General features: G+C 44.6%; 1 protein-coding gene across 1 annotated transcript in view; it reads left to right on the top strand.

Moving 5' to 3' along the window:
* The window catches only part of LOC144799863 (sodium/glucose cotransporter 4-like), an 807,114-nt gene that overhangs the window by 469,110 nt on the left and 320,582 nt on the right, over positions 1–17,422 (top strand). The window contains exon 9 of the mRNA XM_078671455.1: positions 12,682–12,789. Coding sequence (XP_078527581.1) covers positions 12,682–12,789 — 108 coding nt within the window. The remainder of the gene's footprint in view (positions 1–12,681; positions 12,790–17,422) is intronic.

The following is a 17,422-nucleotide window of genomic DNA, read 5'->3' as shown; positions in this document are numbered from 1 at the left end:
GAAGTATAGTAGACCACTCACTCCTGTAGGCCCCTGTGCCACCGCAATAGCCCCACTGTATGCTTTCCAATGGTTCCTGAGTGTGATAGGCTGTTAGCGTGCCAGGATATCAGTAATTGTCTTTATGTAGATCCCACACAAACTATAATTAATATGAACATTAAGTATTATACAATTTTTGAGGTTCAAGCCACGCTATCTTAAGTAGCTTCATGGATGAAGCAAAATCTCCCCAAATGTAATCCTAAAAGAATCTGAAATCCTGTCAATCTTCAGCATGGTGAATTGATAGAAATATTCCCTATGGCCTTCGAATCTGGGAGGCCGTCCAGAGGAGGCATATACTGTTCTAAACGTATTGACTTCTTTCATTGTCTAGAAGGTAAATGCTTGTTCTATCTCCTCACTCTGTGCTGTATAATTTCTCACTTCCCCTCAAAAGGTTATGACGGCTAATGCCTTTTTTCAAGCTTAAATGGAGTATGGCAATATGGGCTTACCCCAATGTTCACTAAATAAATTCCAAAAGATCCATAATGTAGCGGTTAGAGTAATTTACAATCTAAAAAAAATGTACTGAAGCAGCTTCAAACACTGCTTGTGTGTTAACTGATTCAATTTAAAACGACATGTATCATGCTTAAAATGTTCTAGCGGTACAAAAGGGGGTGGTTATGAACGGAGCATCTGAAATAATCAAACACTCACACCCAGTCAAAAGATCTGGGTATGATCTCTCTCTATAAATCATGTGCCATTTCAGGACGCGCAGCGGACAAGCGCAGCGGGAGCGCCGTTTGCGCGCCAAAGGCGCGCCTAAGGCAAGCCCGTCTGCGCCCGTCCGTGCCAGACCGGGCCCTAGGGCACGCCACGCTGACCATCTCATCACGTACTCACCTCAATCACTCAGAGATCTACGATACACTGCTACCAAGCCATTCCCAACGGCTATCCGCCGCATACTCACCGCTGGCCTCGCGCGCCCTGATCAACCCCATCTATGCGGTCGCACACCTCCAGCTATGCCAATTAGGAACACCACGTCCATCAGGGTGTTATACTTGAACACTCGCTCGCTAGTGAAACACTCTGAGGACATCTTCATCTTGTTATCTAACAACAATCCGGACATGCTCCTACTTACGGAAACTTGGCTAACAACAGAGTCCCTCCCAGACATCCTGGCTGCCCTCCCCCCTGATTATTATATTCTTCACGCCGATCGCCCCGGTGATCGGCCCGGGGGTGGGGTGGCAGCCATTATGTCTAAACGTCTGAACTCTGTCTCCTCTTACTCTCTTCCCCTCCCCGAGGTGGAGAACCTACTTATCAGTGTGCAAACCGACACCGGCACCCTCACTTTCCTCCTCCTATACCGGCCTCCCTATTCTATGCCATACTTCTCCTCCATTATGAGTGAACAATTATCCACTCTGGTAACGCTGCATTCCAGCTTCGCCATCTTCGGTGATCTAAATTACTGGTTCAGCTATACAAATGCCGGCCCCCATGCCACAGAGCTCTTCGAGACCTTTAACAGTCTGAACCTCACTCAACAGGTCACCCAACCCACTCACATCAAGGGACATATACTGGACCAGATTTGGACTTGCAATTTGGCCCTGTCTCCACCAGACATACTCCCCTGTGTCTGGTCTGACCGCCACCTAGTGGATACCACCATCACAGTCGCCGGTCAGATTTCTGCCCCCCTGATGGCTGGTGGCCTCTCACGGAAATGGAGCACATATGACTCTTAGGGTTTCCTTACTACCCTGGCCGGCACCCGTCCAGCCTCCCATCCTTCTAACGACATTTGACGGATTAGAACATGACATCGGTTCCTGGTTAGAATCGGCCAGTGACCTGTTTGCCCCTCTCGTCAAATTTCCCCGCACCAGGCACCGGAAATCCCATAGATGGTTCTCTGACGACCTTAGGGCTCAGAAATTAAAAACGCGCCAGCTTGAACGCACTTGGAGACGCGATTACTCCGACTTAGCCAGACAATCCTATCTGGCCGCGCGAAAAGATTACAAAGCAGCCATCAATCTAGCTAAAATGGAACACTTTTCCAACAGGATCTCTTCGGCGGTCGATAAATCTAAGGAGGTGTTTAGAGTTCTGAACGAGCTAACTACAGATGACAGAACCCTCCCTGTCCAGACCCCCACTCAGGAGGCCTGTGACACCCTTAACTCTTTCTTCTTGGAAAAGATTACAAAAATTAAAAATTCTATCTCTCCCTCCCCATGTCACACTCACTGGCTATCACCTCTAATAACTCCTCGACCCTCCCCACCTTTCCTACATTAGACCCTACTTCTCTAGCGGAACTTGCTACCCGCGTGAAGTCAGGCTCCCCGATCGACTGCTGTCCATCATCTGTTCTGCGGAGTATCTGCCTTAACCTGCCAGATTGCATTCTACCTTTACCTAACAGGTCTCTCAGTAGTGGCATCTTTCCCACTTCTTTCAAGCAGGCCATTTTGGTGCCCCTCCTCAAAAAGCCCAGTGCCGACCCCGCAGAGCCGTCAAATTATCGTCCCATTTCCCTCCTCCCATACTTCTCTAAACTAATGGAGGCCCACGGCACCCGGTGCCTGTCAAATTTTATTGAATCTTCCGTGTAACCTTGAGCCTAATCAGGCCGGCTTCAGACCCGCCCACTCTCCAGAGGCCGTCATTCTGGCAGTTCTTGACACACTCAGGAGCAACGCGGACGCGGGACTCACCCAAGCCCTCATCCTACTTGATTTGTCGGCCGCGTTCGACACGGTGGATCATAACATCCTCCTCCACCGTGTCGGGCAGGCTGGCATTCAAGGTGTTGCTCTTGAGTGGGTCAGGTCCTTCCTCACCGGAAGAACACAGGCGGTCCGCCTGGGTCCCTACACTGCCAAACAAATCCCCACATCTTGCGGAGTCCCTCAGGGCTCCTCCCTTTCCCCGCTTTTATTTAATCTATACCTCCGGCCACTCATTCAATCCTTTCGGAAATGGGATATCATCGTCTACAATTATGCTGACGATTTACAAATCATCCTCTCACTCAACTCACCACATGCCATCAACACATTCCATGATGCCATGAATCCCATCCAACTCTGGATGAACCAGAACCAATTGAAGCTGAACCCCGGTAAAACTGAGCTCCTTCTCCCTGGACTCAGCCACGTCCACTGGGGCCCGCAGTTCTGGCCTCTGGAGCTCGGTTCTCCCCCTGTCCCTGCAAAAACAGTAAAGAGTTTGGGGATAATCATTGACGCCGAACTCTCCCTCAAAGCCCAAGTTGGAGTGGTAGTCTCATACTGCATGTACCAACTTAGGAGGATCCGCAAAATCCGCCATCTCCTTCCCCCTGCGGCACTTACCCAAACCGTAATCTCCCTTGTACTCTCTCGTTTGGATTTCTCCAACTCCATTTACCAGGGTCTCCCACAATATCTGTCACATCGCCTCCAAGTCGTCCAGAAACAGGCGTCCCGCCTGATTCATGGAATCCCCAGATGGCAATCGGCCAAACCTTTGCTCCATAGCCTTCATTGGCTTCCAATAGAACAAAGGGCAGCTTTTAAGGTGGCATGTCTTACTTTCAAAGCCCTTCACTGCTCTGGCCCAGCGTTTCTCAAATCCCTTATCCGCCCTCACTGTCCAATACGTAACCTCCGATCCGCCCACCGTCATCTGCTGGTCACTCCTAAGAATAAAACTAAGAAATTCGGCGGTCGCCGTTTTTCCCACTTAGCTCCCGTGCTCTGGAATCTCCTTCCTCTCTCAATTAAATCTTCTTCTTCCCTTCTGAATTTTAGAAAACTGCTAAAAACTCACCTTCCCCCCCCTTGGCTAGAATTCTGCAACTCACGCTCCCTCCCCCCTCATTCTGTCTATCAGCGCCAGGAAGCTTCGGCGTCAGTGCGCTCTACAAATTGCACCTAAGATAAGATCCATCACCGTTCTTTAGCCCACTCTGCCACCCCAGTTCAGACATGGCTATATGCAAATCAGTCTGACCCTGTGCCTCATGGGAACAGTCCAGCCCGAACTGCCAAGCCATGTCTTCCCTGGACCGGAAACAAGCTTCCGGTGACCGGTTTCTGGCATTCCAGCCGTCTTCAGCCCGGCTTGCTTGAATCCAGTGGCAAAGTGAGCAAGGGACTCACGTCTGAGCATACCCTACCACAATTATGGCGGCCAAAAGCGGTACAAAAGGGGGTGGTGATGGACGGAGCATCTGAAACAATCAAACACTCACACCCAGTCAAAAGATCTGGGTTTGATCCATCACCGTTCTTTAGCCCACTCTGCCACCCCAGTTCAGACATGGCTATATGCAAATCAGTCTGACCCTGTGCCTCATGGGAACAGTCCAGCCCGAACTGCCAAGCCATGTCTTCCCTGGACGGGAAACAAGCTTCCGGGGATCGGTTTCTGGCATTCCAGCCGTCTTCAGCCCGGCTTGCTTGAATCCAGTGGCAAAGTGAGCAAGGGACTCACGCCTGAGCATACCCTGCCACACTTATGGCGGCCAAAAGCGGTACAAAAGGGGGTGGTGATGGACGAAGCATCTGAAACAATCAAACACTCGCACCCAGTCAAAAGATCTGGGTTTGATCCATCACCGTTCTTTAGCCCACTCTGCCACCCCAGTTCAGACATGGCTATATGCAAATCAGTCTGACCCTGTGCCTCATGGGAACAGTCCAGCCCAAAATTACTCTAGAGCACCCCACCCCCTACCTATTTCTAATTAGCAAATTAAATAAAATATACCCCATGTGAACCTTGCATTCCTCTTCTAAAAACATGTTATATACCTAATTTGAAATATCTGAAATGAGGTGGCAGATCATTTGAGTACCAGGAATCTAAACTCTGGAAACAAATACTATATACAATTAGAATGCATTCTCCTCTTCTATCTCGAGGAAAGCATTAAAAAGTGGCTTTTTACTTCTTAAACTCACGTGTAACATTATTTGCGAAGCAGCTGGTCAGCACAGACTCTTCAAAATTGTATGTTTAATTTAAGAAAGAAACAATTAAAAAAAAATAATACAAATATTATTTTGCTTCCACTCATTATAGTGGCAGTAGTTCTATCAACAGCGTTTTCACTTTACCGCCCACTTTCTTTTAGGTCAGGAGAATGGGCCTCTGTGCCACTGACATATCACAATAATGGGGGGCGTTAGAGAGCCTGGCCACAAAATGGCCATCACCTAGTGAGTCCTGCAATTATCTATCTATACCGATGGCCCGCCGATCATTGGAGGGATTCCCCGTGTTCTGCTGCACCAGGGGACCTCGGATATGACCATGTAGTTGCGGCCAAGGTGGAAATGGTGCCAGCCCAGAAGTTGAGGCCTAGCCCTGAAACAGGCATGAGGGGAGCCGGCCAGCAGAGGGAGAAAGGGCCTTCATGGGTGAGACGGGGACGCCAAGAGAAGACGGATCGGTGCTGTGGAAATTTGTCGGTCCAATCCTTCTTTTTTTACCTTTAGGATACGATTGAACAGTCAGCGGCCGGGAGAAGAGGAAGCAGCCTACAATCCCATTTGCATTCAGAAGCTGTGGGGTTGGCTGTGCGGGAGCAGTGTGTGCCTGGCTGGAGAGCTTTCTGTGACTGCGGAGCTTTACAATCCTGAGTAGCCACAGGAGCACTCAGAACAGGTCGTACGTGGAGATGCAGCTGTGTCTGAGGCTGGCACATATTGGCCGTGTCCGTGATCCAGTGTTTCGACTGGGCAGCCCACAGGTTGCAAGTCGTCCCTTGAGGCAGGGGACCATGCAAGAGCTGATAGTCAAGACTGGACTTAGCCACAGCCAGTGATGTGATGCTGCTGAACAGAGCCCACCCTGAAGGTGAATGACCATCGAGGTCTCTAATAGGTGAACATCATTCCTAGTAGGTGGTTGGTTGCGATCATGTTGAGGATCCAGGACTTAGTGGGGCACACTATAGGTGCAGCTTCCCCACCCCCAGAGGGGGTGGGGAAGCTGCCTCGCCCAGTCGGTAGGCCTCATTTCCAATTTGGGACGTTTTGCTGCAAAACGTAGAGGGGGAGGCCCCGGACCCTTGAAAATTGATATGTAAGTGATATTACACAATGATTGAGATAGCAGTGTGAGACCTGCTTTCCACTATACTGTTTCTAGTAAACCGCCTGGCCTTATGATTTCTTCTATGCTGTGCCTGCCATTTGCTGCCACTTTTATATATTATGATTCTGCAGCCCACTCGGGTCCCCTGAGGTGGACAGGATTGGGGGGTGGCAGGATCAGCTGGGCAAAGGCCAATAGAGAGACTAGACCATCTCATACAGACTGACTGATGTTGCACCATGGGGAAACCAGATTCCGGGCAGCACAAGTTGTCTTTTTACCTGAGGAAACACCCCTGAACACAACATACTTCCCAACATGGAGCCCCTTGGATGCTGCAGGTGCTGGGGGCACACTGTAAGAACTTAATGTGTGTGCAATTTTCCTGAGCCTGAAACACAGCCTAACTATATGGACTCAGATCTGCTTTTTATAAGGACTTTGTACCCTTGTTGACCCCTCACTTTATTAATACATATAGTGAATTGATGGAAAATGGTGAACTACCTCTGCCTCTCCAAGAGGCGCTTAGAGTCACAATTTTAAAACCATATAAAGACCCCAATGCTGTGACTCATATAGGCCGCTCTTCATGATTAATGTGGACAGTAAAATTATGAAACAAAAAAAGTCCCTAAAAAACAGCAGAGGTGATGATAGTCTGCAATCTGTCTGGTGAATAAAATCGTTGGAGTTAAAAACAAGAGAGGCAAAGGATGGCCTTCTCTAAGGTTTTGACCGTATAATGCAAGGTATTCACTGTGTATGTATGTACACTGGAGCCACCGTGGATGTATACATTCGGTGTGCTAATTAATTATTAACACCTTGGGTTCTCATGATGAGCTCAGCTCATCATAAGGCACAGTGTCGCTGTAGTGGTGGTGCTACCGTGAGGCACTCTCTCTTTGCTCACTATGGGGCCCGATTCACAGAACTAACTTAAGACAAAATCCGAAACTTAATACCATTTTGCTATTCACAGAAGGCACTTACTCATTTTGGTATTCACAGAAGGCACTTACTCATTTCGGTATTCACAGAAGTAAGGAGTCCTAACTTTAGGACTCTTAAATGCCTTCTGTGAATATCGAAAGTCTTAAAATTAGGATTTTTATCAATTTAGAAGTAGTAAAGTTAGGAGTCCTAACTTAAGGACTCCTGAATGCCTTCTGTGAATACCGAAAGTCTTAAAATTAGGATTTTTCTCAATTTAGTAGTAGTAAAGTTAGGAGTCCTAACTTTAGGACTCCTAAATGCCTTCTGTGAATACTGAAAGTCTTAAAATTAGGATTTTTCTCAATTTAGTAGTAGTAAAGTTAGGACTCCTAATTTTAGGACTCTTGAATGCCTTCTGTGAATACCCAAAGTCTTAAAATTAGGATTTTTCTCAAATTAGTAGTAGTAAAGTTAGGAGTCATAACTTTAGGACTCCTAAATGCCTTCTGTGAATACCGAAAGTCTTAAAATTAAGATATTCTCAGTTTAGTAGTAGTAAAGTTGAGAAAAATCCAAATTTTAAGACTTTCGGTATTCACAGAAGGTATTTAGGAGTCCGAAAGTTAGGAGTCCTAACTTTACTACTACTAAATTGAGAAAAATCCTAACTTTAAGACTTTCGGTATTCACAGAACACATTTAGGAGTCCTAAAGTTAGGACTACTAACTTCTGTGAACACCGAAATGAGTAAGTGCCTTCTGTGAATACCAAAATGAGTAGGTGCCTTCAGTGAATAGCAAAATGGTAGTAAGTTTAGGATTTTGTCTTAAGTTAGTTCTGTGAATCGGGCCCTATATATTTTTGTTTCACAGTGAGAAGTGGCCTGTTGACACGTTTTTTTATATAGAACATACACCTTGACCTAAGGGAACAGTGATAATTAACACACCGCTGGGATTTAGAAAAATTAAGGTGTATCATATCCCCCCAGTAGATCCTGTCATATCGGTGTCTTGGAGACATAACTTAGTAGCAATGTGTAAAGTATTCATGAAGAACCAAACAGTAATACAAGTTAAAACAAAACACAAGAAAAATCTCAAACACATTTAGAAAAATCAAGTACATGTAATAGGGAGACGGGGTATGCATTCTCTAAGTTTAAGGTTCCCTGGATGTAAATTAAAGTTGACTGTGATGGAGAACAGGTAGTGTACACAAAACCAGGTTCAAACTGGTCAGAAGTTGTAACTTTGGACTTGGTATCTGCAATAGAAGTCGCAAATCCTCAGCGAGGCTGAACAGGAGGCTGCAGCTGAAGAGGGCTCCACATTGTTGGATATTCACAGGGCGAAGCCTCATGAAGTCTTGGACTTTTGAAAGAAAAACCCTGAACAAGAGAAATTTGAATTTTGTACCTTCAGACCCAGTCACTTTTTTGGAGCTCAGATTTTTCAAGTGGGACAAGGCTGCAGGCTGTAGCTAAAGTGGGCTACACAAGGCCTGATACCTTTTCTTTGAGGTGCTGCTGAACTAGAGTTGCTGTTGTGGAAAGGTGCAGATTGGAAGCAACCTGAATCTTTGGACCAGCAGCTGTGCACCTTTATTGGATCGGATTGGTTGACTGGTCTCGATCCTCTGAATGTTCTTGGAGTCAAAAGGTTTCAGGATATGTTAGGAGGAGTAAACTTTGACACCATCCAAGGGTCTAGGACCTTGGGAACAGCACTTAGGGGTCACAATTAACCAGAGGCCAGCTGAAGGGTCCAGGGCAGTTCCAGTTGAAACTGGTCCGCTGGGCAGTTGCAGAAAAGGTAGTAGCTTGTTGCATCCCTGTTGCTTGAACAGGATTTCAGCCTTATGACCCTTGGTGTTCACATCTTTGTCCTAACAGCCAGCAGGTTTAGTTCTGAGGAGGGTACTGCAGATGCCACATTTATACATGGCACCAGCCTGTAGTTGCAGGAAACCCCTCACTCCTCCCTAATCCCTACACAGTTTTTTAGCATTTTGTCTTTGAACTACTGCAAACAATCCCACAGCCCCCCTCTTTCTAACACCAAAATGGCAGAACCTTCCTTCCTCTGGACAGAGCTCCAGCACCCACCCCAGAAGTAGTGTAGGGAAAATGAGCAACCCCTGTGAGGCTACCCTGAACAGTTTCTGTGGCAGTCCTCTTTCAATGGGATTTGGTGCCTGGTTGCCTGGGGAACAACCAAGTGTCAGCTAACATTTGCCTGGGATAGAATAAGCATCTTTGAAGTTAACCAAGTTCATGGATACAGTCCAGATAGTCAAATCTGCCACAATAACAGAAAACACCTCCGCACACCCAAGCCTTTAAATCTGCCTCCGGAGCAGATTTCACACCTCCTCAAGGCAACTATTCAGCTACCAGGTGTCATGTAAATGGACCCTCAGGTGCTTTATGCAGGGACAAGTTAACTTCATCAATGAATTAAGCTTGTAATAAATATTTCAAAATGTCCAAGAATGAAATATTTGTTGGTGCATTTTCAGTGCAACTCAGGCATCTCCAGTTAGTGGAGGATGCCAACCCCTCGTCCTGCTCCACTTTTAGTGGGAGGACAGGCAGGAAAATTAGTTAGATTAGGAGGTGGGCCCACTTTCAGACAGCACCTAGCCTAAGGTGGGACAGGTGGTATGGACCCCTCTTTTCCAATTCATCCATCTTGGGTTGAAGAGAATTAGCCGCCCACGGTTGGGCGTATGCCTACTTTCCAGTAGAAGTGGTCAGAGGAGTTTGAGTTGCCCTAAAGGTAGGTAGCCCATTGGTTACTACCTGTTGCTCCCTTTAAAGCTCCTACATTTAGTATTTAGGTGGCACTCCTTGTCCCTGAACTTCAGATCCTGCTGACCTAAGAAGAAAAAGAACTCTGAAGAGCCACAAGGAGAAGAGGACATGTGACCGACCTGCCTCCAAACTTGCCAGCCTGCCTGTTGTTTCTAACTCCTGCACCACAGCCAACTTGTCCTGCAGCTGTACTCCAGAAACCCGGCAGGCATGCCTGCCTTTGACAAAGAACCAGGAACTCCTTTGGATTGGTGGAACCAGTACCGTGCATATCGCAGGCCAAGTCCGAAGCAGTAACAAAGTGCTCACCGATGGGTCCGTCAAGGTGGTGACCCTCAGGGAAGTGGCAAGAGCACTCCAAGAGTGGTATTTGGTTCTCATCAATGTTCTTAGCCCCTACCTACTCCCAATGACCTCCAGCCTGTTAGTTCTCTTTCAACTGAAAAAACAGAAATGTGATTGTCTGAATCAATTACTGATATCAGAGGATGTAATTGTTTTATTCAACTGTTTTGTATTCACCGTTACTAATGTATATTTATAAATTTAAAACAAATAATAAAAATATTTTTGATATTATTGGATTGGATTGCATTGATGTTTACAATAGATGTCTAGGTCCACAAATATTTTCATCGTTCCTAAATGGTGATATTTACACACCAGACCGCTACATATGACATCACATCCTTCATTTCCAAAAGAACTGGGTTGCACTCTCGCAGGTCGTTTGTCAAAATGTATTTATTCTTGCATCCGTTTTATCAGGAACACAGGCCCCAACCAACGCATTTCGGTATTTCGTAATACCTTGCTCACGGTCAAAATCGTGACCGTGAGCAAGGTATAACGAAATACCGAAACACTTTGGGTGTGTGCCTGTGTACCTGATAAAACGAATGCAAGAATACATTACTATATATATATATATATATTATATATATTATATATATATAAATATTTCTTTGCTATGCTATGCTATAGTGATTTATATAGCGCACGGCTGCCTCAGCAAAGGGGCGTCCCGGCGCTGCGGAAGGACAAAATACAGTGAGGTGGAGACGCTAAGAAGGGAACTATTGTTGAAAGAGGTGTGTTTTGATAGCCTTTCTGAAGACTAAGAGATCCTGAATCCCGCGGATAGCTACAGGGAGACTATTCCATAGCTTGGCCGCTAGGAAACTGAAAGAGCGGCCGCCCACTCTAGCCAGTCTGGTGCGGGGGACGATCGCAAGATGCTGCCCCTCTGTCCGGAGCAATCTTCTAGGGATGTACTCTGACAGAAGTGGGCGAAGCATTGGGGGGGAGGAGGTTTTCAGAATTTTGAAAGCGAAGCACAATGCTTTGAACTGGACCCTTTTGCCCACCGGGAGCCAGTGCAATTTCTTCAAGGTTCCTGATATAGAGGAATGGCGCGGGAGACCAACCAGAGCCCTGGCGGCCGCATTCTGAACTCTTTGCAATCTAGTGATTTCAGCTAGATTCGCTCCCAAAAGAAGGGAGCTCGCATAGTCCAGTCTGGAGAGAATGGTCGCCTGGACGATAAGTTGGCGCGTGCGGCAATCAAAGAACTTCAGAATGGGCCTGATGTTACGCAAGACGCCAAAGCATGTGGCGGCAACTTTTTTGGTGTGGTGCGTGAACTTTAAAGCAGAGTCCACCCAAACTCCCAGGTTTTTGACACATTCCTTAGGCGTAGGGGGAGGGCCTAGCACATCCGGCCACCAGTTGTCACCCCAGGACGAGGTGTTTTTGCCCAGGAGGAGAATCTCCGTTTTCCCGGCGTTTAGTTGGAGAAAATTCGCCGTCATCCAGTTGGTGATGTCAGTGAGTGTGTATATATATATATTAACATATATATATATATATATTAACACCAAAGAAATTATGCCGCACTCCAGAAGTTGAATAATCAAACTCTTTAATCACACCACCAACACCAATGTAGATTAGTCCACAGTTTTTGGTAGTATGTCAAAATATCAACTATAGAAATGGCAAACTGTAAAAATAAAATTTAAAAAACGACGTTTCTGTAGTTGATATTTTGACATACTACCACAAACTGTGGTCTGATCTACCAAGACATCATGGCATTGAGTGCTGTCCTACATTGTCTGAGTTTATGAAAAGACCCTGGCCTTGTTGTGGATGCACTTTGGATGAAAGATTGCCATTGAACAAGCAGGCAATTCTAAATTGGTTGGGCTGGCTGCTGCTGGTCTGGTAGAGGAGGTGCTTCTGCCACATTAACCACTTGAAAACCATCCAGCCCAATGATAATTGAAGAGAAGACTAGCTAGGATTACGCACAAATCGCTAGTTAGTATGTATACTTGCTTTACACATTTACATCAATGCTCTTTTCCATCCTTCAAATAGTTCTAAGCCTTTACCAGGAAACTTACATTCAATTCATTGTAAACAATAGAGGGCAAAAGGTTAAATATTTGGGCCCACACAGAGATTGATGAAGTCGTAATGCTTAATTGCAGGGGTGCATGATTATAATTTTACTTTACAATTACCATAGATGTTGACAGAATTTATGATGTCACTGATGATGTCACAGGTCTCGTTGGTAACTAGCTTTATTCTGAAAGAAGTAATCATAAATACAAAATATCTCTGTCAATAGTTTGCATTTTTCCCAAAGTTAATCATAGTATACGATGTGTTATTCCTGTCCTTGACCTTCAGAAGTATTACTCCTTTCCCCATTTCTTAGCAATTAAAACATAAATATATTGTCTGTTTCGTTTGAAAATAAAATGTGGGCACTTTCAACTTTCATTTAATCGATTATATTATTTGTTGCCAGATGAAGTTGCCTGTGTGGATCCAGAAATCTGTTACAATGTTTGTGGAACTAAAGTGGGTTGTAGCAACATTGCTTATCCTAAACTCATAATGGAATTGCTTCCTGAAGGTGAGAGTCATCTACAATCTCTATCATGTGCACTTTGCCTGTCTATGATTTGTAGGAATGCATTAGACATTTGAAGAAAGACATAATTATTACCATTTAAAATATTTGAACATGGATGTAAATATCTTACAGATGTGTCCCGGTATCCGAACAAGTCTCTAGGAATGTTTGGTCCGATATTTACTGGAAGGAGGAAGGGATAAAAGAGCATTTGGAGAAATTAATTTATGGGACTTAATCTCACCTTCTAGGGTAAGAATAGTGAATCATTTGTAAACCCTAAGGAAGAAATAGGGGGTGTGACTACAATATGGACTCATGTAGATGTCTCTTTGTCAGCCGCCATGCAGGTTCCCAGGGTGGATGACTGACTAACTTAGCAACCCAAGCTTAGTAAAGAAATGAGTGAAGGAAGCAAAGTGCTACATTCTGAACACTGAAAAATAACAGGGATGTGCAGCGGTCATCCATCATGGATCACTCTGGCATTACCACCTACCTAACCCCACAGCCTTGATTCTAAAACCTAACCCCAAGCAAGGCTGAAACAGCTGGCCTATACACATGACTCTGAAGGACAGACAAAGACATCTGGCAGGTGTTGGAAATGCTCACAACTACTGTCTGATAATTCTGACCTGGAGTGATGATATGAAGGCAACAGACACTCTAAATAAGGTAGGCATGTGGCACTAGGTCAGAAATTGAATACCTGCTTCTCTCAGGAATAACAGTGTGGAGTTGGGACCATGACAAAATCCTCAGCAATAACTTCAGACAGAGGGAAATGATGCATAAGGACCATCTAAAGTAGGAAGAGATGATCAGTCCCATTAAATCCAACATTTATGAAGCAAAATGGATTACATTGACAGGGCTTGTGATGCCCTTGTTGCACAGATTTAGAAAGTCACATGATATTATCCATTGTCCCCTCATGAGATTGAGGCTAATACTCCATGATACTTTCTCCATATGAGACAGTAAGGGCCACATGCATCCAGCTGGTTCCATTCGCGAACGGACCGATTTGCAGAATCAGCCCGTTTGCGAATAGAAAAAGCCCTTTTCTGATGCATGAACCCATTTCCATTTGCAAATTAGGGAATCGCAATTTTCTGCAATTACCTAAATTACAAATGCATTTAGGGAATCGCAATTTGCGATTCCCTAAAAGTGATGCATTAGGCCTTTCCTAAATGCAAACTGTGCATTTAGGAAATGCTAATTACCATCAACTTCAAGTTGATGGTAATTTGCACATTCTTTGAAAAATGCAAAAAACTGAATTTTTCAAAGTGACAAGAGGCACACACATGTGCCCTTATGGCATGTGTGTGTGTCACATGTGCACACTTACCTTTTTTGGTGGGTGCAGCAGGGGGTCCTGAGGCCCCTTGGCACCCTTGGAATTGCATTCACAATTTGTGATTACCAATTTGGAAATCGCAATTTGCGAATGCATTGCCATTCATTCCTATGGGGCTGTAGGCCCATAGGAATGAATGGAGTATCATTACATAATAGCGATTCCGAATTGAAAACCGCAAATAGATAATGTTAAGGAATCACAATTTATTTTGCAATTACTGCATGCATAAGGATGTGTGATTCCCAAATAGCGATTCCTTACTAATCGCTATTTAGAAATCACAAATCCAAATGTTGACGCATGAGGCCCTTAGTACATTGACTGGATGGAGGGAGCCCCCCTGCGGAGAAATAAATCACAAGACCTTTAGATGAACTGTGGGTCCTGGAATAAACCCACTGGAGAGGCACTTTGGACATGTCGTCATTCAGTCTAAAACAACAAAACCTCTTAACATAAGGGACACGACAGTCATATTAAAATCTATGCCCAAAATAGTGGACCCAAACAGATACAAACAGAGGAGTTCAAATTGGTGACATCAGGTGACATGGAAGGACTGGCCTCAATACGTGATATGCTCCTTTTAGTACAGGAACTCCAGAAATAAGTAAGGTCTCTGCATCAGGAATTCACAAAATCAAGTAAATCTTCAGACCTAGATAGTATAAAATGAACAAGAGAACAGGGTGGTGGAACTTGAAAAGCAACAGCAAGATCTTCTGGACAAAATAGATAAAGGGCAAAATAGGTCAATGTGAAGTTAACTTTGCATTAGGGGAATCCCTGCTGAGATCCAGCACAATAAATATGAAATCTTTGTACAGGATTTTCTTTGCACACTTATACAATGTCTACTAATTTGATCATAGAGCTGATTAGTGTCGATGAAGCACTTCAAGTGAAGAATAAACTGATTACAGATATCAGCAGCCACCCTAGTAAGAAGGAACTTCCTGAAATTTGCAAATGAATGCCTTTGGTCAAAACAGAGTGTGAACATCATGGAGAGGACAGAATAAAGAATGACCTGAACTCACAATTACCCTGACTGCAGAGCAAACACTATTAAACCTGTGACGATGAGGTGCTGACACTTATGTTTCTTTGCGTGGCATGTAAACTCTAAAGTGGTCAGGCATCTCTGATGCTAACTGTTCACAAGAAGTTCTAATTGTGGTAGCATCAATGCATACAAACCACACAAGGAAGTGGAGTCAGGTTTTTCTCTGCTACTGGGACACTGAAACCTTAGTTACCCATGAAGCTAGCCACCAGAACATAATGGGTGTGCTATTTACCACTTGCTTTACATGTTTTACAGCTTTTTATGACTGTATTAGCCTTGCTTGATTATTATCTTTTGCTTAGAAAGTTGCTGGTTATAAATGTTAGTTTCAATTAACTTATGTTCATAAAATTACTATACCAGGTAGCCCATGATTGGAATACAAATGGTTAAAAATATGGATAAGGTCACTATGTGGAAATTGAAGTAGGATTGGCTCGAGTGGATGCATTCTTGACAGTCCCACCAATTAATGTTAGAGATTACAGGGCGTGGAAAGAATATGTTAGAGATGCATTACTGCTTCTAACTTGTAGCAATGGTAGCTTTTCAAATGAACATTACTGTCACATTAAAGGCAGAGGGCCTAAACTACCCCATAAATAGAAAAACACTTTCATATGTTTATATATCAAAGGAGCTCAGGTAGTAATGCTCCAAAAGATGCACATTCTAGTTTATGACACTCTTAGGGCCTCATTACGATTGCTCCTGACCACCATTGTAGCAGGATTGAGGCCGCCCGATAAGTAGTACCTGCCGTATTTAGAGAAGACCACTGTGTAGGTGGTCGGACACATGTCTCTTTCTACTGTGGCTTCTGCTGTGGCCCAGTAAAGGGCCGCAGCACAAGCCGCAATAGAAAAAAGTATGTTTTCAAACTTCCATGTATCTTGTGCCAAGCACCATGTGGTGCCTGGCAAACTGTGCATTGATGTATGGTAGGGCACCGCATGTGCCCCCCTGGCCACTTAGCAGTGGCCCACAGGGAACAGGGAAACTGCTTGGGGCCCTTAAAGTCCCTTTCCAACAGCCTCTTCTTGGTGGTGTGACTGCCATGAAAAGGCTGTGAGAAAAAAACATCCTAATCCCTATTATGGTGCCGGCGCAGGTATCGCCTCCGGGCTCCTTGAGCCTGTCGGAAGCGGCAGTATTTCCCCACACCCTTTGTCTCTGACTGCTGGAATCATAATACGGTGGTTGGGCTGTTGCCCTGGATGTTGGGTGGATCGCCACTGATGGCTTGTTAGTGGCAGTCTGCCCGACATCATAATGAGGGCCTACAGTTTAACTTGACAGCCTAATCCAAGACCATAATAGGAAAATCAATTCAGATTGGAGTCCACATACAGAGAGAAATGAAAATTATCATATTTGCAGCTTTATCTTCATGTTAAAGTGAGCACCCTTAATATAAAACAAAGAAATATTTTACTCCAACGTACTCCATATCATAGGAGGCTGTGTGGGATATTATCTGGTGATTTGGGCACACTTTAGCATAGAATTGGATTTCATTTAAGTTGTCATGAGTGATGTAATGCATGAGGTCATAAGCAATGCATGACGGGGCAAACGTTATAATTTGGTCACTAAGCTATAACTGGCGTATTTTAGTATTTTATGGGTACCTGTAATGAAAGATGGGATGCACACTGGTATGTACTTATACCTTACTTTATTAACAAAGTAGAAAGGACAACAGTAGAGGCGCAGGATCCTTCACCACTACCCACATGACAACTACTCCAACTGCCACCCCACCAAATCTCCTTGCCTATACTGTTCCATTCAACACCACCAACATTCCACCGAGGGCAGTGTGTGTCCCACACATCTTTCCCTTAACAGCACAACCCAACAACATTTTTAACCACAATATTAAATGAAAATAACAAAACACAAATACATTTTCTAAAACATATCTTACAATACATGTAGCCAGCTAATCAACAATGTCATACTATCCCATCACAAAGCTATTGCAGTGACAGTCATTTCTTCACTTTTGTACTCCAACGTACCTCTATGTCTTGTACTTCTTGTCTGTCTTTAACTACTGCTTTCTCACCATACTAATTCTCATCTCTCTCACCTACACACAAACTCCGAGTCAATACAACATATGCCATTTCCCATCATATAACCACTACAGTCATCAACTTCTCTGCAGCTGAAATTCCCATTAGTGG

Source organism: Lissotriton helveticus, chromosome 1_2, assembly GCF_964261635.1.
Source record: "Lissotriton helveticus chromosome 1_2, aLisHel1.1, whole genome shotgun sequence".
NCBI classification, from domain to species: domain Eukaryota; kingdom Metazoa; phylum Chordata; class Amphibia; order Caudata; family Salamandridae; genus Lissotriton; species Lissotriton helveticus.
Note: the sequence above shows the minus strand (reverse complement) of the source record. Positions and strands in the feature narration are given on the sequence as shown.